The sequence below is a fragment of the Onthophagus taurus genome, chromosome 3, assembly GCF_036711975.1.
Source record: "Onthophagus taurus isolate NC chromosome 3, IU_Otau_3.0, whole genome shotgun sequence".
NCBI classification, from domain to species: domain Eukaryota; kingdom Metazoa; phylum Arthropoda; class Insecta; order Coleoptera; family Scarabaeidae; genus Onthophagus; species Onthophagus taurus.
Window position 1 is genome coordinate 16706848 of NC_091968.1, and position 24880 is coordinate 16731727.

Genomic DNA, 24880 nt, shown 5'->3' on the forward strand with positions numbered 1-24880 from the left:
GATTAGACCAAGGAAATTTCAACAACGTTTCAGCATCAACGTTTGGGGTGGATTATTTAACAACAATTTACTAGATTTGCATGTACTTGATGGACGTTTGAACGCTGTAAACTACAGATTTTTTTGAACAACACACTTTTTGATTTACTTGAAGATATACCTCTTAATGTATGTAATTCAAAATATGTGGTACCAGCACGATGATGCCCCCCTAATCGCGGAAGAATAGTTGTCGAGTGGTTAAATCAATATTTTCCAAACAAGTGGATTGGTAATGGTCCATTTGCTTGGCCACCTAGATCCCCCGACCTTAATCCATTGGATTTCTACTTATTGGGTCATATGATACAAATTGTGTATCAAGTGGAAATTAACACACGAAAACAGTCATTAAACAGAATACAAATGGCTGCTACTGGAACAAGAAATCAACCAGACATTTTAATTCGGCTGAAGAACTCTTTAATTCGTCATTGTGAAGCATGTATTCCTTCTTCAGAAGGAGTCTATTTTGAACAATATTTGTAATATTTATGTGTTTTAAAAATAATGTAGCAGTTAATTATGATATAAAAATGAAAACTTTAAAGTGTTATAATTTCGTAATTAATTAAAATAGGACATATGTTCATTAACATTTTTTTTTGTAATTGGATTAGCTATCATATGTCAAAGTTTGATGGTGAGCTGATAAATCACCCTGTATAAATCAATAAATGGCTAAGGTATAGATTATCTGTAATAATTTCAATGATTTGTCATATACTGATAAAATTTGGTATACTGTGCAATTTTATAATGAGGAATCTGATAAGATCGGCATCCACCAACATCCCTTTTCGTGAAAATATATAATTTTAACTAACAATCGATAATAATAAAATACTAGCAATAACAGCTATGTTCCAAAAAGCGGCCCCGACTCGTATTCAAATGCATTCAACTAAGAATAAAATCAACGTCGCTGATTGTCGGGGAATTACCCGACAATCGGACAGTCCTAGTCGCCATCGGCCTGGCGCGCCAGCCCGATCGAGTACACATGGAGCGGTGTTGCCGCATTAAGCGTGTTCACGAGGGAATCTCGTTTCGAATTTTTCGCCAGCTAGGTAGGCCTCTTAAGACATTTGTACGCATCCCTATTATTGTTTCCTTTACTGTTTTGTTTCATTTGAAGTACCTGATCGTTTTAATATTTTCTCTTGTTCTATCTACATATTTTATCTTTTTTGCGAGACTCCTCTTAAACATTTCTTTTGTTTCTAGGGTTTTTTTCGCGATATATTTTTTGTATACACTTTGTTCCTAATGTTAATTGCTACTGTGCATTCGTTATCAAACCACTCAATTTTTGTTTGTACTTTATATTTCCTTTCCTGCGTCGCTCATTTCAGTTATAGTTTCATATCATATCATCACAGTCACAGTATGCATTTCTGCCTGTCTTAAGATCTACAATGCTAGATGCTCGTCTTCTGTAAATAAGTACATGGTTTATTTGATTCTTTATGATTACAATCTCTTTAGCAATCAGTGGATATTTCTTGTATTAAGGACATCTTTTTATTGAATCGCGTGCTGTTTAAAAAAATGGGTGTGGAGGAAGTCAAGTTTGTATTTAGTAAATAAATAAACTCTTTTAAAACGATTGGTTTTTTTTCAAATCTTAGGACTTCTGCGTCCTCATAGATAATATTTCTACATGTGTCGATGTTAGCAGTTTTGTCTATTTCCAAACTTCAGATTTATATTCTCTTTATCTGCTGCGATATTTTAGGTCAGCAAAAATTAATCAATAAATCAAAGAATTCACTTAACAAATATATATTTATTAGTGCACTTAAAACATAAAAAACAAAAATGATAATGACTTATTTAAACTATATCTTTAATATCTTCATTAACTTTATACTTTTTAAGAATCCCCTCGAAATGTTCCTTAAGATAACTGGTTATTAAAGGTTGGAGTTCCCCAAGGAGAAAAGCTTCGATATAAGACGTTAATTCATCTTGGATGTCATTAACACTGAGTAAATCATTAAAATCACATTCTGTGTCCCTAAAAGATTTAATTTAATTCAAAGTAAAGAAAAAAAAATAAAAGAAAAAGATTTACCTAATCCAACATAACTGCACCTTATCTAATTTCGCACAAAGCTTCTTATCTTTCTTTTCAAATAATATTTTTAAAAGCAATTTGGTTCTATACACAACGTATTTGCAGTTTCCGGTGGTTACAATGCCATCACACGAAGCCCAGCAATTGGTAAAATTAATCGTTAAATTTCTTATATTAATCCCACCACTCACAGAAATGGCTCTCTCATTTTCTTCAGTAATACAATAAGTTCCAAGTGGTTGAATACTTCCTAGATTCAACAATTCCGGATCTTGCAAACAAACCATTGTTATTTTTAATGTACTTGTTGATTTATAAGAAAGATTTAACTCGGGAAGTTTAATAACCATTGCTTCTGTTGGCACAACTGCCTTCTGAAGAATTGCGTTCATTACTTTACTTGCCACTGCAATGCGTTTATTTGAAAATTCTCTAAAAAGTATGTATAAAGTAAAAGATGAAATTGTTAAATAAAAAAATTTTGATTCTTACATCATTTCCTCGGGTTCATCAGCAAATAATTCAGTAACTGAATATTCTACGATGGACGCTCCTAAATCTTGGCGTATTAGAAAAGAAATTGTTTCCGAAAATCCGCTCCAAATACTATTTATTAAACTTTTCTCTAATAAACGATAGAAAATTAAAATTAAGATTTAAGAAAAATAATAAAATAAATATTAACCTATATCAGTGTCGACTGATTCGGATGACTCCACTTTACCATCAATATTTGAGGATTTCTAATTAATCAAGTGCATTTCATGATTAATTTAAAAAAAAAGTTGTCTTAAATCATAATTACTCACCCTTGTTGTAATTTTTGATGGTTTCAATGACATAGAAAAGTTCTCATTAGCCATAAAGGAATCTTCTTGCACATAAATAGGGATGATTGAATTTATTTGTAGGTTTTCTATATCAAATCTGTAAAATATTAAATATTACCACTATTATCTTTCTGGTCTACTGCACATGCTCAAAAGATATCCATCGCTTTAAGGGGATTATTTATGGTCTTATAATCATGATGACGCGAGAAGTGTCAACGAAATAGAAATAAATATTGAAAAGTTATTTTTAAATCGTTTCATCTAAGGGTGTATCCAAACATAGCGCGGTATTCGAATGCGACGTGCCGCATTACATACCGCTCCCGAATATTTTTACAAGCGGCATTCTCAGGACACAATTCTGCTGAGCGCAAGTTGTGTAGAGATTTTGAGAAAATGGGTATGGTTGATTGAGAGGTGTCTGAGGGAAAGTTTCTTTCGGGATGTGTGGAAGATTGGTAATTGTGTGGTTGCCTAAGCTGAATGAGGTATGAGACTGATATCGTCGGCCTAATCTGCAAAACCCGTAAGTCCACTTTCGGTGTAAATTGACATTTTAGTAGCATCTGTTGAGGAAAAAATAATCTATTGACTGAAAAAATTACATATTCCTGTAAAAATTACTTTTTCGTTAATTTAGTAAACCCCGCAAGTCCATGCTCGTTGAACCCGACACGTAATAGCCGTAAGTCCTCATTGCAGAGTAATCCAGCATGCAGTGAACAGAGGGTTCTGTTGAAAAACAAATTATATGTAAACATCCGGTATCAGTGTGACTTTATTTGCAACTTTTGCTAAAGGTAAGTTATTCTATATTATGTTATATATTAACACAGTTGGACTTGTGGGATTTGCGAGAGGTTTCGCATAATAAAATAATTTATAATAAGTTTTTAATTTCGTTTCAGCAAACATAATTGAGTATGTCAAAGATAAAAAAAAATTATAGGCAGATTTCGGCAAATTTTAGGCTGCCGAATAACCAAGTCACACACAATGCAATGAACAATCAAAACAATATTGTACAATTGAATGAAATTTTAAATGAATCTGATCCTGAATCAGTTTCTAGAAACAATCATTCATGTCCTATAATGCATAATTGTAACCCTGTAACACCTTTCTGTGATAATGAACAAAGTATTGAAACTAGTATCATGTTACTTTATAATCAACAAATAGACAATATTACGAACGATATTAGTTTGTGTAATCCGACACCAATACAAGACGATAAAAGCTTGTTATTATTAGACATTCCAGAAATTACTGATTCCCTTTGTGCCATCGAATCTAGTTTTAGTTTTACACAACAATATGACAATATAGGAATAAGTGACTGACGAGATAACCTTAGAAATAAATAAAGTTTGCAAAGCCTTAGCGAGTACAGAATGTGATATTGAAGAAAATAAAAAGACTGGACTAGAAAATAATGTGCTTTTAGAACATTTACCATATAAAAATATTGAAGAAGAGATAGAAGTGTAAATAGATGATCCGGATTATGTGCCTGAATTAAATAGTAAACATCGGGAAGATGAAGAAATGAATGCTGATGATGAGGATCCAAATTATGTACCTGTAACTACCATCCATCCCCAGGATGATGTAAGCAATGACACAGCTCAACAATCTGACTTACCAGAGATGAAAAGGAAAAGAAACAAGAAACAGTTTGTAGACAGCGAAACATGGAATAAAAGTAAAAGAAAGTCGTTTCGCGAACAAGGAAAAGAATATTTAGGAAGAAAAATGGTCGACGGAAAATGGAGATACGATTTGCAAAAAGAGGAGCGAAATATGCAAGAGTGGTGCAACTGCAAACCTTCCTTGCGTGAGAATTCGGTGCTAAAATGTTGCGATTTTTCAGAAACGGAGAGGGAAAATATTTTTGATAATTTTTGGTCAGAAATGACATGGTCTACAAGAAAAGTGTATGTGTCATTATTAATTGTATCTAAGCCTATTAATAGACAAAGAAATAGAAAAGAAGATAATGTGTCAAGGAGAAGCAAGACTTTAGAATACTACTTAAAAAAAGCAGGTGATCGTTTAAGAGTACGCAAGCAAAAAATGTTTTTACGCACACATTGCGTAAAAGAGAACATGGTTTTGGACTGGTTGAAGGAAATTGCTCGGGAAAAGAATATAAATAAAGATGTGGGAGAGAATACTGAAAAACAACAAGAAAAAAATTTATTAAAGAAAAAGCTACTCGATATCAGAAAGTGAAAAAAAATATACAGCGTTTTTTAAATGATTTACCAAGGATCGAATCTCATTACTGCCGATCGTCATCATCAAAATTTTACTTAGAGCCATTATGGAAGTCAAAACCGTCAATTTATACATTTTACAAACAATGGTGCGCAGATAATAAATACAAGTTCGCATCCAGTACATCATTTAATCATGTTTTTGAGAATATGAACTTGTCGCTCTTTCGTACAAAGAAAGACGAGTGTGACAAATGTGTAAGTCATAGAACTGGAAATCTATCAGATGAAATTTTCAACTTACACCAGACAATGAAAAAAGTAGCAAGAGAAGAAAAAATAAAAGATAACGAAGCAGAAAGTCATATTTTTTTGCATGGACCTGCAATCAGTTCTGTTATCACCGAAGTCAAATACTTCATCACTTTACTTCAAACAGAAGTTAATGGTACATAACTTTACATTTTTTGACCTAAAAACTAAAAATGGATATTGCTACTTATGGCATGAATCAAATGGGAGTGTCTCGGCAAATGACTATTCTACTATAATCTGCAAATTTATAATAGATAATGTTTTTATGAATATGGAACCAAGACAAAAAGTAATATTGTATAGTGATGGCTGTACATCCCAAAATCGTAATTCCACTTTGGCCAACGCATTAATAAACTTATCGATGACTCTGGATATAACTATTGAACAAAAATACCTCGAAAAAGGCAACATACCCAGATGGTGGCTGATTCGATGCATTCAACGATTAAGAGACGGATGCGGCACCCAGACATCAATGTACCAGCCGATTATGTTAACATTTGTTTGAAAGCTCGAGAAAAACAACCTTATAAAGTTTTTTATTTGGATTATACTTTTTTCAAGGATTTTCACATGTTAAATTTATTTGAAATCTATACGTCCAGCAAAGTCGTAACCGACATACGAGCATTGCGATATGCACCCAATAGTTCTTTATTTTATAAATTGAGGCATACAGAAGATTTTGATGAACTTCATTATAGCCGAGTAAGTAAAGGTCAGAGAAAAGAAGCTAAATGTCCAGTGGATGATCTTCCAGCATTATACAAGGGTCCAATTCCAATTAAATATGAAAAGTGGATGCAATTACAATCTCTAAAGTCAAGTTTACAAAGAGACTATCATTACTTTTATAATAACCTTCCATTTGTTAAATAAGACCATTGCATTGTCTTATAATAATTTCCATATATATTTCAAAATATAACTACCGTATTTTCTCGAATCTAATCCGCACCCTTTTTACAAATTTTATATGCTCTAAAATCAAATGCGGATTACAATCGAGTGCGGATTAGAGTCGCAGTCGTATAGTTGCGATTTGGAAAATAGTAAAATAAAATCGCATTATAACAATAACGCTATTAAGGGTTTTAGAACGATATTTACATTTTTATGTATCATTTTCTGCCCATATTACGTCATCTTCGGATCTGTCCAAAGCAGTGGTTATACAAAACTTCTTAAATGATGTTATAATATTGTTTTCAGGGATCGTTTTCCATGTGTGTTCCTGGTCTACGACTCCATACTTGTCTTAACCATTCCATCATCAGCTTTTCCATTATTCATCCTTTTATTGTGCCCTAACTAAGACGTCATTCGGGAAGTCTTTCGGATTTCAGAATGGTTTTTTTCTCAATATTAATAATGACAGCAATTTTTCCCTATCACTTGTTACTGCTAGCATACTAATGTTATGCACAATTTTTTACAACCACTCGTTTCTAAGGAAATTGGGAGGCATATCCAGATATACTGCCATTTCGTCGGCATTCACAGTTTGAGACAAATTAAAATTTTTTTGAAAATCATTAGGAGCTTTTGGGAAATTGTAGTTTGTCCAACCTTTGCTAGTATTAAAATTACAGAAAGAGTAATCGAATTACAATTAAAGGACTATATTACGGAATACAACCTTTTATCGCCTACACAGTCAGGTTTTAGAAAGCATTATGGCTGTAATACAGCTCTATCGAATATTGTGGACGATGTCATACGAAGCACAGACCAAGGAAAATTGACTTTGATGTGTCTCTTAGATTATTCAAAGGCTTTTGATACTATCAATCATGACATGATGTATGCCATGCTTCGCTACATTGGGTTTGATGATCTTGCATCGGGGTTCTTGCACAGTTACTTGACGGGCAGAATGCAGTGCGTGAAGGTGAATGGTCGCGTTTCATCGTTTCTTTCGACAACGTCCGGTGTTCCTCGGGGTTCAATTTTGGGTCCACTGCTATACTCACTTTACACATCGCATTTTAACAGATACATAAAAAGTTGTAATCATCATTTCTACGCGGATGACACCCAGTTATATATATCTTTTCTGCCATCGGATGTCGATGATAGGCGTCACTGCCTTTGTCTTAAAGCTGCTAAAACAGAGCTGATTTTATTTGGGCCAAGAAAGGTGATAAGTGATAATTCTGTTCGAGATCGGGTCAAGATAGTTGTCAACAATCAAGTATTGCCGCTTAACGATTGTGTGAAAAACTTGGGTGTCTTATTGGACGAAAATTTAAACTTTAATAAACACATCAATAAGTGCACTGCTTTCACGTATGCTGCTCTTAAGCTGATTTATGGCGGTCGGTTGTTCCTCAATCGTAGAACCAGGGTGCTTTTGTGCGAGGCCTTTGTGTTAGCGCATTTTAATTATTTTGATACATTGTATGATCAGTTGTCGTATAGTAATACGAAAAAATTCAGAAAATTCAAAATTCTTGCTTGCGCTTGATATTTGGGTTACGGGGACGTCAGCATGTTTCGCACAAATTAAAGGATTTGAGTTGGCTCAACATGAAAAACAGGCGCATACTTCATTCGGCGGTTTTGTTCTTTAATATAATTACTTTGAAGAAACCTCCATACTTGTTCAATAAAATAAAATTTCGTACCGATGTTCATACCTTGAATATTCGATTCAAGGGCACTCTTACCCCGCCGATACATCATCACCAGCTATTTAAGAAATGCTTTTCATACCAAATAACACATATTCTTAATGATTTGCCATCAACTATAAAATGTTGCACTTCTTCAAGGTTGTTTCGTCACAGAGTGAACGGCCGCTTGTCTCAAATTCAGAATGCATTGTAGGGCGACAGGGATCGGGCAGTTTACGCTTAGTAATTAATTATGATTTCACCATCGGGTCTTTTTCTTTTCGTTTTTCTTTTCTTTTTCTCTCTTGTATATTTAGAATTAGTTTTATTAGGTTTGAGTGGAAGAGCAGGTGCTGTTACGGCTGCACCTGAACTCCGCTTAATTTGTGCTGGCTTAATTTATAATAATTTTATGTATATATGTATACTATGCATAAATATATTATTATTATTATATATTTATGGTTAACAACAAGCATCGCATCATTTTGTTGTTGTCGAATTGCTCAGAGAAAGATGCGGATTACATTCGCACACTAAATTTTTTTACCATTATGCATTTTTAAAATCGGGGTGCGGATTAGATTCGAGTGCGGATAAGATTCGAGAAAATACGGTATTCTGTTATCTGTTTCTTCGAAAAATAAATATTTTTTGTTTGTATCTATATCTGTTTATTCTAAAAAATTGTAATTTTGCAATAATTTGGTAAATAAATACCTTAAAATGTTTAGTGTATTCTTAATAATCCTGTATGTATTCTTTAAACATGGAAATCCAGTATGTCCAATTATATTTGAATTTCTTATGAGTAAATCCCGTAAGTCCTTTTTAATTTCAATAAATATTGTTTAATACATAATAACCCATAAATATATAAGATAGAACGCATATTTGATATTCTATAGCAATAGAACAATTATATATTTGAAAATTAATTTTTGAAACGTTTTTTACTCCTCCTCCAAAATTCTTTATTTGTGACTTACGTTTTGCAGATTAGGCCGACGATACGCTTCGCTTAGCCAGTTTTTCTGGAGGGAATGAGTGTGCATGATGAAAGACAGGCCTCATCCAGGCCTTGGATGAGTAAGTGAGAGGTATGTTGAGGTGCAAGAATGGATATCATGGAGTGGTGGTCACATTGGATGTATCCAATGTCTGCAATGCCATCTGGGTGCTAGGTATTTTAAAAGGATTGGCGAGACTAGAAGAGATTATGTAACGAATGGAGAATACTATAGTTACTTGCTACCGCGTTCCTCACCGTTTCCAACCCTTGCTCATTTAAGTAAATGCCATCCCTGTGTAGAAATTTGTATTAAATACATAAAAAACGTTACGTTCACAGATTCGAAGGAATTGTGGATATTTGTTTTCCTTTGGGATTTAAGGAAAGAAAGAAGTGGAACAGGAAATATTTTCCGTTGCTTTTCCGTTTTGATTGTTCACAAAAGATGAGAACAAAATTTGTATTGGTTTTTTTTTTTTATTTAGCGGGTACCACACATTACCATCTGAGCGCGATTATTGGTCAGACGACGACGATTTGGGAAAACCTATCATGAAAAATGCTATGAGCAAAAATGCCTATCTTCAAGTAAAGTTTTACATACATTTTTAGAATAATGCCGAAGCTAATGAAAGGTAAGGGCGATAAATCGTTTAAGATTAGACCGTTGTTAGATATAGTAAATGCAAGATTTCAAAATTTTAGTATTTCTTAAGAAAATCTGTCCATAAATAAAATGATTGTAAGATATTACGATCGCCACTTACTAAAAGTTCATAAAGGGTAAGACAATACGATTTGGTTAGAAACACTGGGCACTTTGTGGCGAAGATGGATATTGCTATTTCTTTTGCTAACTAATTGATATGTCCAAAAAGCTATAGCTTATATTTTTATAGCAATCATGCCTTATTTCGTCAATTAAAAGAAATGCAAGTACGTTTAACAGGTACTATGAGCGAAAATAGGAAAATGCAAAATGTCTGTTGCGACCAACCACAAATCTAGAAAAGTTAGCTCCAGATAAATATCCTATGATCAAAGATTTGATAGCGAAAACTAAATATTGCTGGTAAAATGGAATGATAGCAAATCTGTTTGTATGGCCACCAATTTTGATACTATAAAACCAGCAGCATCAGTTGCAAGATGCAGCAGAGTACAAAAATTAAAAGTGTAAGTTGCTCAGCCAAGACTGATTCACTATTAGACTTATTCACTAATACATACATCGGTGGGATAGACCATCATGATTGGCTCATAGAAAAACATTCTATAGGAATACGGGGTAAGAAATGGTACTGGTGTATATTCACAATGATAATTGATACGACTGTTGTAAACTCCTTCTTCCTATATAGAAGAATTCATGGAAAGAAGTCCATTTCCATCAAAGATTTTAGGAGACAGATCGCAGTAATACATTCAAAAATTGGTCATGAAACAAGTGCTTTGAAGGGTAAATCACTCGGTGTTCCATCTACCTCAAAATCCAAAACTTCGATTTGTGTTAATGGTTTTAGCGTGTTTCATTACAAAAACACTAAATCATCCTAAAATGTCATCCATTTCAGAGGTGCCCATCGGGATCAAATTCACCCCCAAAGACCGAGTCGCGTCATATACGTATAGAGACTAACAACAAATTTTTTGTCTCAAAAACCGTTGAGGGTTACGGTGTTTTGACGATCGATTTCAAATTCACCCCTAAAGTCCGATACGCGGTTTATAAGAATGATTTTTTTTCTCGAAAACCGTTAGGGCTTTCAGTGTTTTGAAAATTGACAAAAATTCTTAGAACTGTGTTCTATTATGTGGTAGAATTTGGTTTAATTCGAAGGTGCCCATCAGGGCGAAAACATCCCTTTTTCGGGGGTGGGGGTTGAAAATTTTTTTTTACCAAATGGGAGTTGTAAGCTATTCTTGAGGGTAAAAGTGACCTGTGTGTGAAATTTGGTGACCCAAATCGTGTTGGTTACGGAATTATTAGTTCTAAATAACACGCTAATTCAGGATAGGATTGAGGACGTTAAAGAACAATTATTAAGAACAGTATGTAAAATGAACCCCGAAAATGTAATTTGGACGGCCTATACGCTAACGCACAACCCACCTTTTAAATTTCTAATATCACTTCTGTGTTGACTTAAACGTTTTTTCAACCATTGGCCAGTATGATCAATATAACACTGGTTACATGAACCACAAGGAACACAGTAGATGACATTAGATTGATATTCAAATGGAACTTTAACTTTCAACTTTGAAAAATGTTGTTAAGTTTGAACGGATAATATTCTATTATTTTTAAATTACTATTAAGTGAATAGGTTTTAAACAATTTTATAAGTTTATCAGTTAATTCTGGAATGTAAGTCAACTTCTTATATGTAACACATTCGTTAGATGGTGGCTGAGGCCTTCAGTGATATTATTGGTGTTAGCTTTGAAAAGTAATTTATTAGGTAATTTGTGGGGGTAAGAAATGAACAAAAAAATGTCTTTTAATTTTGTCAAGTTAGTTTGCACTAAATGAGGTTCAGAGATGTTGACAATTCTATGCTTCATAGCGAGAACAATATTGATATTATGTTTGAGTTTATGAAAAGAATGAAATTGAATGTATCTTCCTGAAAATGTTGGTTTACTATACCAATCAAACATTATACTATTATTAACATCCCTGATTACCTTCGTATCAAGAAAAGGAACAAAGTTATTATTTTCCATTTCAATTGTGAACTGAATGTGACTATTAAAACCATTAAACGTCTGAAGGACCTCCCTCTCAGAGCCAATGGGAATAATGTCAACCATATACTTCTTGATGAAGGGCAAGTTAAAATTTAATTTAGGTATAATTTTATTAAGACTGTGATCCATTACTATTTGAGCTAAAATGGGTGATATAGGTGAACCCCAAAAATTTGCTGGCATGAAGTACCATTAAAATTGAAAAAGGTGTTATCACAAATAAAGGAAAGGGCTCTGAGAAACAAGTCTTTGTCGACATCAAACTGGTCTGACATTGATACCAATTCTCAATAATTATGTTAATGACCAAAGAAATCGGGATGTTAGTGAACAAACTAACTATGTCTAATGAAACAACCATAAAGTTCTTTGACAACACTATGCCCCTCAACTCTCTGACGAACTCAAACGTGTGTTTTTACATTATAAGTGGTAAGTGGGTCGAAAACAACTGTCAACATTCTGGCGAACACCGATGCAACACCATAATTGGCTGAGTCAACTAAAGAAATGATTGGTCCAAGTGGAATCTCTTCTTTGTCGACTTTGGGTAGAAAGTAAGCTTTGGGTAAAACTGAATTATATTTGGTAAGTTGTTTGAACTGTATATCGTCAATTATCTTGTTGTTTAATAAATCTTTTACCAATGTGTTTAACTTTTTTTTTTAAATTCCACGTTTTCCTGCTTCACGTGAAATAGGTGTTTTACGTTCAAAACTTGTTTTGCTTGTTCTTATTATTTGACCGATGTTCAAGCTTTACGGTTCTCACATGGTTTGAGATGTACAGGGTGGGCAAATTTGGGTGTTATTATAGGTTATCTCAGAAACTATAAGAGATGCGAAAAAAGTAGGCACCATGTCTCGGTCTCTTTTTCCGGAACTAATCCAATCCCGCAAAGACCAAATCTCTATCTTCTTTTGTTTTTAAGTTATAGTCGAAAAGCAAAATTTTAGCGATTTCAAAAAATGCTCATATTTCGTTTATTTTTGAAATTAGAGAAATGGGATTAATACATTCTACAGGCACTTTTTTGAGTAGAATATACTGTCGTTGAAAAATTTTAAACATAGCTGATAATTTTTGAGATATAACATAAAGTTATATTTTTTTAAATACAAACTATAGTTGATTATGATGTTATTGAAAAGAGCATATTTTTAGCTTTCCAATGATGTATCGCACGCATGATGAATCTGCAGAAAATAAGCGTTATTTTTCAATTTTAAAATATTAAAGAAAAAATTAAAATTTTTAATTATAGTAGGCGAAGAAAACGCTAAATGCTACTTAGTTACTATAGCAACGTGAGTTTACTTGTCATTGCATTCATGAATTTTACCCACGAAGTAGTATACTACCTTCGTGATTTTACCATACCCCTGGCACTTATTAACGTCGTGTTCGTACAAAGTGACGTCATTTTAGATATCTACTTTATCTTGGCAGTTTAAATTAATAAATATTTTAGGATTTAAGTAGTCGTTTCGTCAATTTGTTTTTCTACTGTTTTCTAAATTGTTTGTCAAGTTGGTTAGTGTTTTGATGCGGCTTTGTGTTTGATAGTACATTTTAAAGAAATTTACGAAATTTTATTTGTGGTAAGTACATTTGATATACTTTTTCTTATTTATTTCATATTATTATATTATGATCTCCAGTTTCACAATAAATTTTTAAATATAAGTTGCCCTTAAAATAATATGGAAACTGATGCTCATAAAAAACCTCTGAAATTTAAACATTGATTATGGAACTGGATTAGGTATTTGTAAAATAAATATATATGCATCTTATTTTCTTCTAGCAGAAAATGTCAAAAAGTTGCGCCATTAGTGGATGCGTACAAAGGTATGGAAGTTTCTACCGATTTCCAAACCCACAAATGTATTCAGAAATATATCAAAGATGGGTTTTATGTTGTGTGCGAGAAAACCTGCTTCAGTGTGAACACTTGAGGGTTTATAATAATTTTCGAGTTTGTGATAAGCCTTTTCGACGAGAGGATGTTGGACGTAACAACAAATTGTTGAAAGGAGTAGTACATCATTAAATTTGCCAGTATGTGTATAAAATTATCAAAATGTTGTTAGGACTGAGGCATTTTTTTTCACATGTAGGATATCAGTACTTAGAAGTCAGTACTTCAAGTGCTTCGAATAACACGCCCACTACTCCACATGCAGATATGGGACTTTAGGTTGCTTCAATATCCACCAGTGCAATCTCATTGGAGACTTCAGGTAAGAAATTATGTGTTTTATAAATCGTTTATTTTGAAAAGCTCTGGTTAAATTATCTATAATGGCATATAACTCTTAATAAGAGTTATTTATTAATAAACGAAACATCATTCAAAAAACTTTTAATTTCCCTTTTATTACAAAAGAATGTAGTATAATTTTTTTAAAGTTTGATTTCATATTACAGGGTAACCCCGCTTAATGGGGAAACAGCGTTAATCGGGATCATTATTGGATATTTTTTGACAGCTAAACAAAGGGAGAGTTTATTGGAGGAAGTTGGTGTCCACAAACAAGACAACTTATCACCAAAAGCCCAACATTTATACAGGAAAGCAGTGATGTATAAGAGGAAATTCCAGCGCCAGAGTATAACATCCTAAAGAAATAAAAGAAAATTATTACCAAAGAGACAACTTTTTAAGCAGTCAATTTCAAGTTTAGACACAATATTGGCATTACATTTAATGCTACAAAATGGAAAGGGGTATAAGGTATTATAAAGTGTAAAGTTACACTGTGAGGAATAAACAGATTAACACCGTATTTTTAACATCTTTTAACAAAGTTATTTTGACTCTCAAACGTGTTGCAACCTATTAGAATTTAGGTAAATTTATCACTTTTTCGCGGTAATATTTCACCCTATACCGAAGAGTTAAATTACTTCGTAAAATTTTTAACAGTGTATCATTAATCATTACACATTGTTTATAGTTATTTTTTTATATTAAAATAAGACTTTATGTTTATGATAATAATTTTAATAAACAGATTATTAAAATCCACAAATGATTTTATTTTTTTATTTAATTCCACACAAAAAAATTAGAAAATATTAAATTTTAGATTTATCACGTTAGCCGCTATTTAATATTAGTACTGGGCCGAGCCGTTCGGAGCGCTGGTGCCGTGTACAAAAATTTTACGTAAATGTCACATCTATATAAGATATCTATGAATTTTACGAAACAAGTTTCCCGTTTAAGAAGTTCCGCATTATCTTTAAATAAAACGATAAAATTAAATATAGAATATATAGGAGTCTGCTTTGAAGATGATACATAAGTCTTCATATCCCCATTGAAACGGTGTTTCAATGGAAAGTCCGCTCCCAGTTTATGATCCCTAACTTTCCTCTATCTCACCCAATTTCAAAAGAAAAGATTGCTGATATCAAAAAACTTCTAAATCTTATGTTTGGAGAAAACTGGAAAAGTACTAGCGAAGATTTCATTCATTGATTCCGAACTGTTCTAACCTTACAACCAGTAAGTTTAGTAGAAGAAGATGACAGTTTGTGACTGTTTAGTTCATCAAGTTGTCCATATTCAATTATTCATTAATTAATATATTTCTTAAATTTTTAGTAAACAAACTTTACTTGCTAATCATTTTTTATTGGTGAACAAAGTCAGGGATAAGATGCTGAGAAAGTTAAATTAACTATTCAAAGTTTTTATTCGTTGGTTCAAAACCAACTTTATATTGTCATATTCGTGCAAAACCATATTATATTATACCCTTAGGTGGTATTTATTATCCGGACCCGCCTACTATAATCAAAATTTTGAACCATGGCGCTTACTATTTTGGAATTGAAACACCTTTTGCTTATTTTCTGCAAATACAGCATACATGCGATATATCATTGGAAAGCTAAAAGTATGCTCTTTCCAGTAACATCATAATTAAGTATAGTTTGTATTTAAAAAAACACAACTTTGTGTTGTATCTCAAAAATCATCAAGTATGTTTAAAATTTTTCAACGGCACTATATTCTACTTAAAAAAGTGTCTTAAGAACGTATCAACCGCATTTCTCTAATTTCAAAAATAAACGAAATATGAGCATTTTTTGAAATCAAGAAAATTTGACTTTTTGGCTATAACTTAAAAACAAAAGAAGATAGAGGTTTGGTGTTTGCGAGATTGGATTAGTCTCAAAAAAAGAGATCAGGACATGGCACCTACTTTATTCATGTCTCTTATAGTTTTTGAGATAGCCTATAATAACACCCAAATTTGCCCACCCTGTACGTTGCAGCTGATTTTATTAATTATTTCGCAATTTTCAAATCAATTTGTAAGTTTTCAACAGTTTTTTTTTGTTGACGTTAAGGTTAATTTGTTGTTTGAAATAATTGTTCTTTAATGTCCTCAATCCTATCCTGAATTAGTTTGTCATTTCGAGTTGCTAACGAGTTTGAAGAAACAAATCTCCTGCTTAAGGAATTATTCATGTTTTAAGTTTATGGCTGGGATTTATGGATAACTTCACGCCAGTAACATTGCAGACATCTACAAGATCAATTTTAATAACTGTTAATAAAAAGATACGTTTTTAAAACTAGAAAATCTGCATATTAAAACCCCACAACTCCTTTTTAAGAAACTTTTTTCCTCTCATTGCAAACAAATCTTAGTGTTATCTTTATTTTTGGGTCTATAAAGTCTGTGGAAGATTTACAATGTCATAATTCAATAGTTACTTCTCAATTGAATTATATTTTTATTATTTTTAATGCAATTTTGAGAGCTTGTGCACTAGATACCTAAGGTATATAAGGCAGGTTCAAGGTTCTAATGATATCAATTTCTTCAATATAAAAATGGTTACAAAACTTTCAAAGGAAATTAAAATACACAAACGACCCTACGATTACACTTACATTAAATTTCCAGTCTCATTGTATTTCTCAGTTGGTTTCGATTCATTATTGAACATTTCATATTGAGCCTCAACTAACACCTGTTCAATTTCCAACGATACTTTTAAATAAAGCTGTTTCATGCACAACTCAACCGATTGTATTTTAAAGTTGGGTTGCTTCATAAGCTTTATATTTTTCATTAACCTAGAAAATCGTTTTTTTTTATTTAAGAATTAATCAAAAAATTGTCTCAAACTAACCTAGATTCCGATTCGTGTACTGTAAGTACATTTGGAATATCCAAAAACGATGGTGGACGTCTAGTTCTTCTCTCATTAAAATCTTTAAAATCCTAATATAACAATTATAATGTATCAGTACAATTTAATCTCATTATAATGATGTTTCAGATACTTACTCTTATTATGTTTTCTTCAAAATAAGGTTGTACATTTGAAAGTACGGTTAGGAGACTTTCCGGCGCAGATTTTAACATTTTGTTGTATCTACAAACCAATTTTGTCCCAAAATATGATTTAAACCTCTTGGACAACAGTAAAATGGTTCTGCTTATGTTATATTTTCTAGATTGATGGACAACCTTCTAATAAGACTTACAAGTAAAATCTAAAGTACTTAAACTTTTTGTGGTATATCTAGAACTGACTACGCCTTAATAGCATTCCAATAACGAAAATCAACCGAAAGGAAAACAGGATTGCTCACGGATTGCTGTTGACTGACGTAATTCTTTAAAAATTCTGATTGCTGACTGAATATCCACGTTGTTTTTGAGTGGGGATTTTGTATATCTAATCATCGCTATTCGTGTTAGGGACATGAAATTATGTTCAATTATAGAAGTTATTAATTAGAAAACAATTTAATTAATTTTTAGTGTTTCTAAGAATTCGTTTATGTTAGTTTAACCAATTTGTTCATGTTTGCACGGTTTGCACTTTTGTGCGGACGCCATCTATTTTATGGTAGCTAAAACTTCTGCTAAACTACAGCTTTTAATAATATAGATACATTATTGAAACTGTAAATATTGTTTGAATGTTTAATATTTTAATAATTTCTTTTCCTTATTCATTATCGAAAAAGTATTGTATTAGAATTATGTTCTAAAATAAATATTCTATATATTATATTATAGAATGCTGTATTATCCAATATTACTTACACTCAGTACCAAAAGTCATCGCACACCAACGGTTTTTGCAAAATGTCTAAAACAGAATTGTATATAAGAGTTAATTTATTTATCATAGTTATAATTATTTTATTTGAACGCATTTGTAAATAAAAAACACCTAAATTTAAAATAACAAAATAAATTAATAATTCTTCAATATTATTCCATTGCAATCTCACAAAAGTAATCGGACAGCTGAAGACTGACGGGAATTTCCCCATGTCTTTGTGAATTACCGGTGATTTCCCGTGCGGCTAACCTTACCTAACCTTCCCTAATCTACCAGTAATCGTTGCACTCCCTTTATCACATAAACAAACGCCATGCCACCCCGAAGAACGGAAACAGGCGTTGAAGTTTCATTTTTTTTAATTACATTTTGAAACATGTTATTTTATTTTTGTTTTTGTTGATATCTTGACAACGAAGAGTTTAAGACAAACATTTTTTAAGCAAAAAGTAATCAGTTTGTCAAGTTGTTTAAGACTTTGAAAGAAAAAAGTATATGTGCCATTTGACAAAATAAAAATGACGTCAGAAGGGCCGTTAGGCAACCCTGAAAAAAATTTGTTCACGTGTAGAATGTGGGGGATACATTGTACACGTGAACAGAATTTTTTAATTCTAGTATAATTTTATAATTTTTTGGGCCTTTAGGCAACCCTGAAAAAAAATCTGCTCATGTGTACCCTGTGCCCCCTTTTTCACTAAAAAATGTTTACTTGAAACTTTTTTCGATTCGAGTTTTTGTTTTTGAGATATAAGCATATGTCATTTTAAATGAAACACCCGGTATATTTCTGTATGGGTGGGACACAGAAATATTTAGTTTTTAATACATATTGTATAATACAAATAGTATATTTCTGTTTGCTGATCGAATAGTTGGATTATTCAGTTGATTTATTACTTTTTTTAAGGTCTGCATTTTGCTGTATTTTTAGGAAGATATCATTTTGCAAAATTAATGTTCGTGTAACCAGAAAAACCTTTTTTGCCTAGTTTAAACGTAAAACACACCTAGAACAATTTGAATCAGCAAAGTTTGAGTTATTTTAGATCGTTACATGTTTTTTAATAGTTATTGTGTAATTTAAAACCGCTGACGCAAAAATTACTGACTTAAACTTCCAAAATCTTTAGAGTTAATCTTATAGAGTTGCAAATAATTATTATACTGCAAATAATAGCCGTTCCAGATTGCTTTAGGTATAATAAGTATATATTTGCAATATGGAATTGAAAATAGAAAAACTATGGTCACAGCAATCAACTAGACATTTTGGCAGCCAAACCTATTTTTAGTTATAACTTCGTAATGAGCAATAACTAGAACAACCCAGAACAACAAAGAAAATCTGATTTTTCCAAAAATGGGGGGCTAGACAAAAAACCCGTTTTTCGATTTTCTCGCCGAGTTTTTATTTTTTCTATTTGCCGCTTTGGAACGATGTAGAACAACTCCAGAACAATGCAAAATTTAAAAACCAAAAAATGGGGGCTAACTTCCCGCACTCTGAGATATTGTAGTACTCAAATAATAATAATAATAATGTATGTTTATTAATTCCCAATACAACAAGTTAGTGTAATATAACATAAAATCATGAAAATCATGTTTACTTAGAAATTAAATAGGACCAAATGTTTTTCATTGGTCCTAGCAAAAAAAAAGAAAGAAAACAATAATAAAAAAAAACAAAACAAGATAATATTTACTATACCAGGAAAAAAAAATTTTAATGGAAAAAAAGAGTAAACATTCTTATACAATAATTAAAGTTTCCAATTTAATCCAACCCGACGAGCAATTTCCAGTCTCAACTTAGTCCTAAAACCCCACACACTCTCCAGCTTCAAAAAATCCGGAATCGCACAGTACGAAAAGGACCTCCTAAAAATCTCTGTGCGATGCCGCGGAACCGTCAATGCATTCCTGCGCCTGATATTAATGTTATGAACGTCAGTCCGGAAAGAAATCTTATTGTATAAATAAGGAGTTTTAAACAACAAAACTTTGTGATATAAGCACAATGTGTGTAAGAGTCGACGCCTGTACATATTAAGCCTACCTGCCCAAGACAATGTATGAGAAATCCTGTCACGCTTTTTAAAGCCATAAATAAAACGCAGGCAAGCATTTTGCACTCTTTGAATCCCATCCCTATACGTACTATCAATACACGAGTGGTAAAGAGCGTCTCCAAAATTAAATAAAGAGAGTACAAGCGCCTCACAACAATGAATTTTCAAGTTCTGGCTCAAAATATGTATATAAGATCTTGCGACCAGAATATGCACACTGTAGAAGTCTACTAATATGTCTCCTGAATCTCAGATCTGAATCTAAAATGATTCCAAGATTGCGCGCCTCAGATGAAATACCAAGTTTAACATAGTCAAGTCGAAAATCTAACGAATCCTTCACCACATGCGGACCAAGAACAATAACATACGACTTGGTAGAATTAATAGTAAGATAGTGCCTCTTAACATAACCAAGCAGTCTATCAAGGTCAGCATTAATACATACTTCTGCGTTCCGAACATTGTCCCTATCAAAGGTATAATAAACTTGCGTATCATCTGCATACATATGACTTTCACAAAATTTTAATTGACTAGTAAGATTAAATGTGTATATTAAATACGATATTGGACCCAGAATAAATCCCTGAGGTACACCAGAGATCATAGGGATTGTCTCATCTTTACGAACTGAGATCGATGATAAGTAATTACTAATCAGACGAACAGCCAACGGGGAGAACCCGACGTAATGCAATATTGAAATAAGAGTTACGTGATGTAGAGTGTCAAATGCCTTTGAAAAATCAAGCAACACAAGAGCTATAACACACCCGCTATCAATTCCTCTCAGCATGCCATCTCAGCAGATGTACAACTAAATCCTTTTCGAAAACCCGACTGCTTATTAGAATGGGACATGAATCAACATGTTTCCAAATTCTGACACCAATAATTTTTTCGAAAACTTTTGAAAGCACTGGCAGAATACTAACAGGTCAAAATCGTTCAAATCCTTACAACTGCTCTTCTTAGGTACCAGAATAACCGAAGCTACTTTCCACAAATCAGGATAAACGTCATGCTCTAAACAAAAATTGAAAATGTGACATAACTAGGGAAGGATGGTAGGACAGCACATACAAATACTTGATAACAATGCTTCTACTATTCAGTACATAATTAAAAAGATTATAGATACCGGAAATATTGAGAATACACAACGTACGGACCAAAATTGCTAACTCCCCAAGATGAACGAAGCATTAGAAAAGAAGTTATCGCAAATCCTCGGACAAGTGCCCCAAAAATAACAGCAAACATTTAAAATTAAGTTAATAAAATTGTAAGTGCAGAAACTGTGAGAAAGAAACGTATTGAATTTCCAAAAATACACAAAGAAAAAGATATGTGATGTTTACAGACTAGTCGAAATACAACATTTTTCGATGTGATGGTACAGGTAAAATTTGAAGGAAAGTCGGTACAGCGCTAGATTTAAAAAATCCTCTACCAACAGTTAAGCATAGGGGTGGGCAATATTTAAATATTTTAAAGGCCAATTTAATACATAATACTATACAATTGAGCCTTGGAAACAGTTAGGTCTTCCAACAGGATCAAGATCCATAACATACAGCGCATGTAGGTGGCGAACGGCTTTTATATAATGTGTCTAAGCAGCTACATTTTCCACCACAGTCACCAGATATTAACCCCATAGAACACGTGTGGGATTATTTAGAAAAAGCAATTAGAAAACACGACATTAGCACTAAGGAATCGGTAGTTGCATTGTAAGCAAAATGGGGATAAATTCCGATTTCTTATACTGAAAAGCTTGTGCAATTAATGCCGAGAAGATTGAAAGCTGTACTAAACGCGAATGGGAAACCTACAAAGTACTAGTACTACGCAGATTTCATCGTTCATTGCAACATTTGGAACTGTACAATTACTTTTGTGAGGTTGCAATGGAACAATTTTGAAGAATTGTTAATTTATTTTGCTAATTTCTTGAGTTTAAGAGTTTTTTTTACTTATAAATCTGTTTAAAATTAATAATTATACCTATTTAAAAAACTTTAATTCACGATCATATTGTAAAAATCATGCAAAACCCGTTGGAGTACGATGACTTATGGGACTTTGAAGAAATTTTAAATATTTAAATCGTTAAATAATTACTACTTCATAGTTTGATATCATAATTACAGCTTGGCAAATCTACCTTGACCGGTCGATTGGGCATGAGAAGGAGTACGAGGACCGTAGTACGACTGATCGTAATATTACAGTTTTTCACAAATACATCAGGTGAAGTTGTAGATCTTTGTGGATTATATCAACCTAAAATTGGTCAACATATTGTAATGCTTTATATGATGAAGTTGTGGGTCTTTTGACTAATGAAACTATGACACCGTATTTAGTGCGCACAATGTGAACTATAACAGTGAAATGAGCTCCATAGGTACCGCCCACCGCGGATCTTCAACGGCCAAGATTTGCCAAATTGTACAGAGTTTTCGGCTGGTTACATCGGTGCGCATTAACAAGGAAAGTTTGCAAGTCTGGACCAGAGAGGACTGGGTAAAAGCAGAGTGTCCAAGTCCTTAAACCGGGTCACAACGACTATGGTATGATAACCCCGACAAGAGAGTGCCTGGGCCTGGAGGTTGGGAATTACGCATAGAAACAACCACCCTATTCTGTAAAAATCTAGTCGTTATGAAAGCTATACAGAATTATGCCGGATTGATTACTGAAGGACGACACATGCTAAGAAAACTGCGAAAGCTCCGAGCCTTGACCTCCTTCACTTTTTTTCCGCATTCATCTCTATCCATAGCCGCTCTCTTCCAATTCCTGATGCCGAGGATACTTCTTGCGTCCTCCTCCACCTCATCCTACCATCTCTTTCTGGGTCTTCCCGCTGACGGATATAGCCATCTCTTTATACATTTCGTACAATTCGCGATTGTATCTAGATCTCCACTCCCCGTCTTCTTGCTTTGGACCAAATATTGTTCTTAGGATTTTCCTTTCAAGCACGCATATATGTATAGTTTGTCATTTTCTTGGTGAGGACCAAGACTTCGCACCCATATGTTAATATTGGTCTTAAAATATTTTTATATAAATGTAGTTTATTGTTGGGGTGTGTAAATACGCGATCTAAATATGTATATGAAGAAGGGCAAAATATGCTTTGTTTGCCTGTGTAATCCTTCTTCGGACTTTCGGCTCCTCACTACCATCCTATGATAGTTTGACCCCCAGATATGTGAAGTCATTCACTCTTTCCAGGTTAGTATCCCCGATGGTTAGATTTTGCACACTTCTGCCTGAGCGTGTTTGAGTTAAAACTTAGGTTTTTTCTGCATTTATTGATAGATCCACTTCTCGAGCATTGTCTTCCAGTTCGACAAATATTTCCTTTGCTATTGTTATTGCTCTTGCCATTATATTAATGTCGTCAGTATATGCTGCTTTGGAAGGACTTATTATTCAAGATGTTTGAAGAATTGATCGACATTATTCTTATAACATATTCCAAGGCAATATTTTAGGGGGCCAATCAATCACCTCGTTTTAATCCTTGTGTTATTTCGAATGGGATCGAATCTGATTCTGTATTATGACATATGCTGTGGTATCTGTCATTGTAGTTTTCACTAATCTGGTTAGTTTTGTGGGTATTCCGAATTGGTTCATAATGTCATATATCCTATTTCTTTTTATGGAGTCATAGGCTTGTCAAAAGTCTAAAAGTTCCTTAAACCGGGCCACAACGGCTAAGGTATGATAACCCCGACAACAGAATTCCTGTCACTCGAGGTTGGGAATTACGCATAGAGCCAACCACCCTATTCTGTAAAAATCTAGTCGTTACGAAAGCTACACACAATTATGCCGGGCTGATTACTGGAAGACGACACACCCTAAGAAACAAGATTCTAAAATATAATTGCGGACAGATCTTCTTCTTATTCTTATGGGAGATCTGTCGATTTGTTAATTCTGAAGTTGTTGTTATTCGTATTATCTTTATTATGTTAGCAGGCTCGATCTTTTTTTTTAAGATATTTGTGGACCTTGTATAAAACTTTGGTAAGACCTACAAAGCAGGTGAATGTAAGACTTTTCTTTTGTCTATTTCATTATTAATACTGCGACGACTACAGATCGACCTTTTTTGAAACCTTGTTGTTCTTCAGCATTAGTTATATAGTTTCCTAGTTTTTCTTGGAGAATGCTCGTAAATAATTTGATGGAAGCGTTTAAGAATGCCATTCCTTTGGTGCTGTGGTACCATGAAGAATTTTGTTAAATATTTCTGTTAATTTCTGTACCACCTTGTGCCCTCCGTACATAAACAACGTTCGTAACCTAATAATGCTCAAGTGTATGCCAAGATCATCTGCGTCTACTTATGCAGAAGTCATAAAAAAGTCTAACAACAAGTTGAAGTAAAAAAACAGAAATCTGCTGTTAGCATGACAACCATCTTCGATACCCAGCGAATGAAACACAATTTCTGTCATTTAACAAACATTGTGAACAAATTACTAACGAAGATGTAAGAATTAAGAAAAAAATGTTGATGTCTTTCAAAGCGTTTCAAAAATTTCAGAAAACTTAAAGGTTTTCTTGTTTTAGTCGCTTCAAAACATCACTGGGATACTAAGCGAAGCTGAAAAATCTACAAAGACAACAAAACTTACAATTTTGACATTTTTTGAAACTATTATATTTAAGGTATTAGAAAGCAAAAATAGCTTATTGGTGCGTGTCCAAATGCTTTTAATCGATTAAAATCGTATCTAGGATACTTAACGATCTTATCTTTTCGTTATACGGTAAACACCGATTACGCTCCAATTT

General features: G+C 33.1%; 1 protein-coding gene and 1 long non-coding RNA gene across 2 annotated transcripts; one reads left to right on the forward strand and one right to left on the reverse strand.

Annotated features, from left to right (window-relative positions):
* Window positions 1-1808: 1808 nt before the first annotated feature.
* Window positions 1809-17701, reverse strand: LOC111414919 (uncharacterized). Its single transcript, XM_023046390.2, has 8 exons — window positions 17186-17701; window positions 17028-17119; window positions 16786-16971; window positions 2929-3046; window positions 2805-2862; window positions 2612-2744; window positions 2117-2551; window positions 1809-2059 (listed from the first exon to the last, which is right to left on the reverse strand). Exons 1-8 carry the CDS (start codon window positions 17261-17263, stop codon window positions 1876-1878), a joined length of 1284 nt encoding a protein of 427 aa, XP_022902158.2. The 5' UTR covers window positions 17264-17701; the 3' UTR covers window positions 1809-1875.
* LOC139429268 (uncharacterized) lies at window positions 13673-14387 on the forward strand. Its single transcript, XR_011639945.1, has 3 exons — window positions 13673-13931; window positions 13991-14113; window positions 14301-14387. It is a non-coding gene; the product is annotated as an uncharacterized lncRNA (long non-coding RNA).
* Window positions 17702-24880: the final 7179 nt, after the last annotated feature.